Source organism: Microtus ochrogaster, unplaced genomic scaffold (assembly GCF_000317375.1).
Source record: "Microtus ochrogaster isolate Prairie Vole_2 unplaced genomic scaffold, MicOch1.0 UNK7, whole genome shotgun sequence".
Lineage (NCBI taxonomy): Eukaryota > Metazoa > Chordata > Mammalia > Rodentia > Cricetidae > Microtus > Microtus ochrogaster.
This window is the reverse complement of record NW_004949105.1, coordinates 6210566-6218528: the sequence shown is the minus strand read 5'-3', so window position 1 is coordinate 6218528 and position 7963 is coordinate 6210566. Positions and strand designations below refer to the sequence as shown.

At 50.6% G+C, this 7963-nt stretch overlaps 1 protein-coding gene across 2 annotated transcripts in view; it reads left to right on the top strand.

The window, feature by feature from the left end:
- Tex29 (testis expressed 29) overlaps positions 1 to 7963 on the top strand; it is a 13168-nt gene that overhangs the window by 473 nt on the left and 4732 nt on the right. The window contains exons 1-3 of one of the 2 annotated variants that reach the window (XM_013353427.1): positions 167 to 195; positions 3761 to 3903; positions 4103 to 4213. In XM_013353427.1, coding sequence (XP_013208881.1) covers positions 3846 to 3903; positions 4103 to 4213 — 169 coding nt within the window. In that variant the 5' untranslated portion in view covers positions 167 to 195; positions 3761 to 3845. Of the gene's footprint in view, positions 1 to 53; positions 196 to 3760; positions 3904 to 4102; positions 4214 to 7963 lie in introns of those variants that run through there. The other variant, XM_005366286.2, reaches the window with a different exon arrangement.

Below are 7963 nucleotides of genomic sequence, written 5' to 3'. Positions count from 1 at the left end.
TTCAGGTGTGAACACTCCGAGGCCCCTGTGTGTTGAGGTGTCCTGTCTTTCAGGTGTGAACACTCCGAGGCCCCTGTGTGCTGAGGTGTCCTGTCTTTTGGGCATAATTGATCCCCGCACCACTGTCAGCAGCTACCATGAGATACTCCCCCGAAATCAAGAAGTCCCCATCGCACCTCCTGAAGAAGTTTGCAGGTAAACATGGAAGAGGCTGCTGGGGCTGTTTATATGGAGGATTTATCTGACTAGCTTGTCTGGTCACGGGAGGCACAGAAATGTGTTTCTCAATGACCCAAGGAGCCACTGCCAATCTCTTAGGACTTCAGTTTCATTACAGCGCAACTCACGTGGGGTCTCTCACATTGGTTTAAGGAACAACGGAATTACAGGGTTCTCTACCAGCCATACTCCTCAGTTACTTTAAAATTCTTGTCTCAGAAGCTGCTTTTTATTTACTCAAACATATTTTTCAACAAGGAAGCGCACCTTGCCTCCCTACTAGGTCTGTAAGCTGGCATTAGACTCTTCACCCTTGGGGATGGAAGCCGCGCAAAAAAAATGAGATTTTTTTTTCTTGACGGCACACTGAATACATGTGGTAGAATTTCATTTGCTTTAAGTCAGGAGGAGGAGCTTCTAGAATTGCAGGCTTCCCAGAGGAACCTCAGACTGCTGGGGCCTGGTGAGACGGAACCGCTGCCTTTCTGGCCCGTCTCCATGTTTGAAACCTTTTTGCCTCAGTTGTGCATGTGTTTACGCATTGCTGTTATGCTAAATGTCGTGGAGGTAGCAGAGAAGAAACGTGTCCATCTTTCGTTCGTCTCCCTTGGAAGGCAGGCTGGGAGCTTTCCTAGGGAATCCTTGCAGGGAAGCCAGCGTCTACCCAGGACTGAGCTCGCCCCCTAGGCCTGGAGTTTTGGGGGAGGCTCAGCCACGGTGGGGTTGGGGAGGCACTCTGTCACGCTGGAGCCGGGCACCTCTGCAGTCAGAAGACTCCTAAGAGGACTGTTTGTGATTTCTGACTCGGAACAAACAAGATAAGGTGATATAGGCAAACTGGGACCACAGAAAGCAGCAGAAACAGCTGGGCCAACTCTTGTATGCTTGGCTAGGATTGAGTGCCCCCCCCCCCGCACATGTGCCCAGTCCAGTGGGAAAGAAGAAAGGAGAGAACCTTGTCCTTAAGGTCCTCATGAGCAGCCCTGCTAATGGCCCTGAGCCTCGGGGAGCTATCTGAATGGGGTGGGGATCAGGACCCACCCACTTCTTCAAGGGTTTCTGGAACCCTTGGGTATTTGTCCTGAATACATAAGCTTGGGGCTGGGACGCCCCACTCCAGGTGTGTGGGGTCAGGTGAGAAGTGGTTTCAGGTACAGGGAAGCTGTGCTCTGGGGGAGCAGGCTGTTTTAGGGGTGCAGGCTGGTCTATCTACCAACTGTTGAGCTGCACCCTGGGCAGGGAATGATCCCACTTGGCGTCTTGCTTTCCTGGTGTTTCCAAGCTGTGGATCTAAGCAATCCTTTACCAGATACCAGCATTCCTGGGCCACCCGGCTGAGGTAGACACAGGTTCCTTATACATCCCTCAGGAAATGATCGCTGTAGCTCTACATGTTATATACATGTGGATTGCCTCACAGATAGCAAGGGTTAAAGAGGCCATGGCAGAGTTTCCAGAAGGTTCTGGAGCAGCTGATAGAAATGTAAATAGGGTGTATATGGCTAACAAACCTGATTCAGCTTCAGGGAGCCAGCCTGCCCTGGGTCACAAGCTCGAGAGCTTAGCAGTGGAGTTGTCTGGCTGCACAGGAGGAAGGGGAGGACCAGATTCAGGTGAGAGTCTGGGCACAGAAGACACCAAACCCACAGGACACCAACTGAGTCCGCCACATCAACAGCAGGGAGAGAAGCTGGCAGGTGGGGTTTCTCTGCCTGTCAGTCCTTGACACACACACTGATGTCAGTTGACAGGTCAGTGGGCCACGGTCACTGTAGTGTAGGGTGTTCTCTTCATCATGGGGTGCAGGAGACGAAGTTCTACCCTTTCCTGGGTCTGGTGTGTCCTGTAAGCTCATAGGCCTAGTTCCCTTGATAAAAGTTAGATACGTCTATTCCCTGCTGTCTCAAGTTCACCCCAGTGAGTTTTTGGAGTGACACTCTCTCTATTCTGAGTCCTTTATCAGTCTACACTGCGTGGGTGGAGCTAGGCGGATTGGTGGTGTTCATGTCTCTACCCAGGGACAGAGCTGTCTTTCACTCAGAATGGAGTCAGAGTTTCTTGTAAAATGGAGTCTCTCGGGGCAAGGTAGTCTGAGAAAACGGTTATACAATATGAAGTAACTTAGAACAGACCACAGATTGCTCACCTCACCCTCAGCTCTGGGGGCTCTGTGTACCTTCCAGCTGCCCTTCGGGGTGTGAGTCCCCCCTCCCCTTCCCCAGGCACACGGGTGGGAGGCGGCCCACAGCCATCTTCTCGGCTATCCCAAGGCATCGTGAACCTTGTGGTTACTCAGTGCACTCCAGGCTGTCTGCATGCTTGGCGGCAGAGTACTGTCCTGTCCAGCAAGGTTCCATAGGCTTTGTGCATGGTTGTCCAAAAGGGGTAGAATCAGAGAGTGGAGATCAGCTTTCCTGAGACAGGCCAGACTGAGGCTGCCTCCCAGAGCTCCCAGTCACGTGGGGCAGGGAAGGGGCATTGAGCCCTGACCAGAGGCAAGGGTGCTGGATCAGGCTTAGCTTTTGTCTGCCTGTTAAGCCTGACCTCTTGTTGCCTGGGAGTTGATCTACATATTCAATTAGTGTTGCTTCCTTCCATGTTGCCATGACGATGAAATTGTTTCTGTAAATGGCAAAGCACTGTGTCTGCACCATCTACGTTCCTTCTTGGAGGCCTGCGGCATGCCTCGTGGACCCAAATGACATGTGCTGCCGCTTCCCAAGTGGCTGACCCAGGGACACCGTGTCCGCAGAGAGAACAAGATGACCTTCCATGTCCCCAGTCCCCTGAGAGTTCAGCTCTATGTACAGGAAGTGGACTCTGGCTTCTGTGCCTGTAACTTCTAACCAAGGAGACACATGGTGATAGCATTTTGCATGTGTTCATGTATGTACATGCAAACACATGTGTGCACAGACACTATGAGACAACCTGTGCTTGGGTCTCACCAGGTCAGCTGGACTAGCTGGCTAGTTAGCCCCGGGATCCTCCTGTCCTGTGTCCCCATTGTGGGGCTAGTCCCTCCAGCCTTGGGTTGGTGATGTACCCCTGCCCTCTGTCTGGACAGAATCCTCTGTGTGGCTTGTTTTCTATTTGGTCCAGTCAGCTGCCTCCACCACTGAAGAGCCACATTTCCCAAGTCAAAATCAGTTTGTGATGGAAAAGTCGCTCTGGCTTCTTCCTTCAATCTCCTTACAGTACAGGGTCACTGTCTTCCCTTTCAGGGGGAAGGGGCCCAGAATTCTCACTCAGCTTTTGCTCTTTTATTGTTTCCTTTAAGGTTTAGTTTAATTCTGCTTGTGTGTTTGTGTCTGTGTGTGGCTGTGTGGTGTGAGCGCTGTGTCCCCCAGAGGCCAGAGGTGTCAGATCCTCTGGAGCTGGACTTAGAGGCGGTATGAGCTGTCCCCGCCCCGAGTGCTGGGAACCTAACTTGAGGAGTGGGAACACCTTTAACATCTGAGGGACCCTCCTCCAGCCCCCAAATGTGTCCCTTTAGATTCAGCTTCTAAATTCGGGCACAATCGTCAACCCACGCTGCTAGGTAAGGCCATGCTGTGGCTCAGTGTGCATATGGAACATGGCAACTGGACTCCCCCAGTGGTCTCGTGTTAGCCCGTGTGCCTGGCATGGCCCTGCTGAGATGTCTTATCATCCTCATCACCAGAGGCCCCTGCACTGTGCTCGGTAATTAACTTTATATTATTTTGCCCAGAAATTTTAATTTGCATCCTCGTTTCAAAGAGAGATTTGCATGATGAACAACAGGAGTAAGGAAACGTCAGTTAATCTGGCAGACTCTCCCCCACCTCCGCCGCTGCCCCCCCCCCACGTCCCCCTCCATCGTGTTTCCTGCCAAGTCAGCGCTGTTGTCTGTACCTTGCAGTGTGTGACATCCCTCTCTATGACATCTGTGACTACAACGTCAGCAGGGACCGGTGCAAAGAGCTCGGGTGCTGTTTCTACAAGGGTGTCTGCTATGAGAAAGCTGTTCCCGGTGAGTATGGGGGGACCACACACCTGACGCAATCCTAGCCACTGCCCATTGTCTGTGTCACATCCCACCCATCACCGTCCAACTGACTGCTCTGCTCTGTGCTGAGTACACTCTTTTTCCTGGAAAAGAGGGGGCTTGGGAAGGCGGGGTACAGGACCGTCCCTGCTAAGACAGCTGAGGGACAAAGGGTGCTGCTGGCCACAGCCAGCTGAGAGTCTGATCAGGCAAGGACTGTGGTGTCCAACCAGGGATGGCAGGGACAGCTGAGAGATGCTACGTGACTGGGTTTCTCCAGAGATCATTTTAGCGCCACACTGGAACACAATGTAGTCCTGAGATCAGGCTTAGGCTGTCTCAGGAGCTGTAGAGCTGGCTTGTCACTGTGTTCTTCCTGAAGAGCCACGTCTAGACATAGCAGGTAGGTATGGACATGGACAGGAAGGGACAGTGGAGTCCTAGAGAACCAGGTGCAGCAGTGAAAGCTCTGTACACTCTGCCTCTTGGATATAGTCTCACGTGCCAGGACTTCTGAACTTTGAGAACTTTCCAAAGTAATGTCTCCAAACCATCATTAAATTCCACTTGGAGGCTCCTGTATTTCCTGACTCTGCTGATAGCGTTCAGAGGGGCAATCATGGAAGCAGTATGGTTTGCATCTACTCTTAGTTTCCATCAGAGAAGAGGGTGGACACTCTGAGGCCAGAAGACCACACTGGCCATGCAGCGGGGACTGCTGGGAACCTTGGTGTGCTGGCCACCTGCCCATTCCCTATGCACAGTGCTGCTTGCTCTCAGGGCCCTGCCCTCATGCTCTTTCTCCTCCTTCTATAGTGGAACTAGGTCCCTTGAGACAGAGCTGTGTCCCGTTCCCTAGGTACAAGACCTGGGAAGTCAGGGGATAGTGGCCAATGGGACCTGCCAGATCTGCTGCCCCCTACCAGCTCCCCAGGAAAAGAACTGGAGAAGGGCAGACAGGGCCACACCTACTTACAGCAGTGTTGTGCAGACTGAGCATTCAGGCAGGTTACAGGGAAACCCAACTTCTCCCAAAGAGGCCACAAAGGATTTGGTGTTTGCCCTGCTGGAATTTCATCTTGGTTTGGCCTGGTCATTTACTGATACCCAGATTCTTCCATTTAGGGTGGGACATATTGTTCTATGCTGCTGTATGTTGCGAGTATGTAACTTGGTTTTTATTTTGTAGGCACTCACAGTGAAGAGATTGCCTTGAGTCCCAAATGAGCTTTGGACTGTAGACTTTAAGCTGTTACAGTTTTTAGATGGTGGGGCCTTTTGAAGCTGGGTTGTGTTTTGCTTTCTGAGGTGAACCCCGAGACTTCGGGGAAAAGACGTGGAAGGTTACAATTTAAGTGCTGGGTGTGGGTATTGAGTTGACAAGTGGAATTGTGACGGTCTGTCTTAACTTTCAACTTGATGAGCCCTTGAGTCATCTGGGCATGCTTTTGGGGATGATGGATAGTCTCGACTATGTTAGTGAAGATGGAGAGACACGCACACTGTGGGGATAGTCTCGACTATGTGAGTGAGGATGGAGAGACACGCACACTGTGGGGATAGTCTCGACTATGTTAGTGAGGATGGAGAGACACGCACACTGTGGGCAGCACTGTTCCCTGGGGCGGGATGCGGGGCTGTGTAAAGAAACAAGGGTGAGCTGGGCGATGGTGGCTCATGCCTTTAATCCCAGCACTCGGGAGGCAGAGGCAGGTGGATCTCTGTGAGTTCGAGACCAGCCTGTTCTACAGAGCTAATTCCAGAAGAGGCTCCAAAGCCACAGAGAAACCCTGTCCTGAAAAAGCAAAAAAAAAAAAAAAAAAAAAAAAAAAAAAAAAAAAAAAAAAAAAGAAACAAGGGTGAGCTGAGCACAGCGTTCACCCCCTTCTGCTTCCTGGTGTGGATGCAGCACAGCCAGCCTCTGCCTCCGGGACTTCCTGCCGTGGCCGACCAAAGCCTAGAGCAGTGAGCTAAAAGAAATCCTTGCTCCCTTAAGTTGCCCTCGTCAGGGTGTTTGTCAGAGAGCAACAGGAAGGCAACTAAGAGCACTTCTGCAAATGAGCGTGTCTGGAAAATTCTACGTTCAGAGCTCCTCAGAAGCCTGAGAAGCGAGCATCCACTTGACATTTAAGAAGTGTGTTCAGTTGTTTCCATGTGAGCATATGGGGCACACTCAATTTCTAGTCTGAGCCAAGAGCTGGAGTGGTGATCTCAGTTGCTGCAGACCCCAGTGAAATGGAAACTCAGCAGTGCGACATGGGGAGCAGATCCTTCTAGGCAGATCCCTCCCTAGACATGCACCCAGACCATCACTGCTTTATCTGCAGTATTCTCTGGACAGTTTCCCAGCAGATTTTTATGACGATACTGGCGCTTTTGTGAATATGACTGTGTGCCGTGTGTGCCACACCACACACTTAAACTGGAGCCATCACCAGCCAGTCTCGCGAGAACAAGCCGTGGTCCCTGGGGTATCTTAGTTGTGGGTCTCCTTTATGAACCCAGAAAACAGCACAGGCTCTCAGGGGCTTCTGTGGGTCAGAGCCACAACGTTATCTCGTGGCAACAGATACGGACCCTCTGTTCATCTTTTCCATGATAGCAAGTGAGTGTGTGGGCTCTGCTCTTCCTCAGCTTCTGACTTCTTCCAAGTTGAGAGGTGGGGCCATCTGTAGGAAGATTCTGGGCAGTGAGCCCTACATTTGGGTTCTCACTGTGCCCTCAAATTATTTTTCATTTCTCTGACATCTTTCTCATTCAAGGCGGCACATGAACCTTTGTGCTATGTAAGTTGTGGGATTCAGTGACAGGGTATTATGAGTTCTTTGTGCGTATAATTCCCTGTTATGAAAACCTTTCACCAACTTCTTCAATAGGCTGGCTTGAAGTGCACATTGTGTTATGGCATAATCTGTATTATTAAGAATATGAACTTGGGGAATTAGCATTAGATCTTTCAAAACGAACAGGGAGTGAGAAGGGAAGACTTGCCTTCCTTCTTCAGTCTTGATTTAGGGCACATTATTTAATATGTCATTTATCCTAAGTATTTGACTTCCAGTTTCTTCATGGGACTTGCTGAGCTGATTTCAAAACTTTTGTTAAATGTACTTGGGAGACGTGACTAAGTTGTCCCCTCAGGAAAATAACTCTTTCTTCTGCTCTTGCTGTCTGGGGAGAGCTGTCACAATATATGGCTATGAAAAGCTACCCATGTGGCATCTGCTGTGCGGAGGGACTCACAGAGTCCTGCCTCTGGCTTTTGCTAGCTTGACAGCGGGGACAAGCGATTGCCACTGCACGTGGGAGGTGCTGGTACTGAAACACGAAAACATGTGTGCAATGCTCACATGTGGTTTTGAATTTGTCACTCTCAAAGACGCTAGGATTCAAGAATTTGTGGGGTTTTGTCTTAAGGTCCTAACTCACTCATAAACACCTTTTCTTTCATTTGGTTCTATGTGCTCAACATCATGACGAGGGCACTTCCCTTGTGGAGCCCCACGGCCTTCTTTATACTGTAATTCCATTACACTGTAGTAAGCTGCCCTCCACCCCAAAACAGAGTGGCTCAAACCAACAGCTCACAGACTTCACTGGGATTGGGTGACACAGGCAACATAGCACACATGACTATGTCACTGTAGCTCCCACAACTATGTCACCATAGCGCCCACAACTACATCACCATAGCGCCCATGACTATGTCATCATAGCTCCCACAACTACATCACC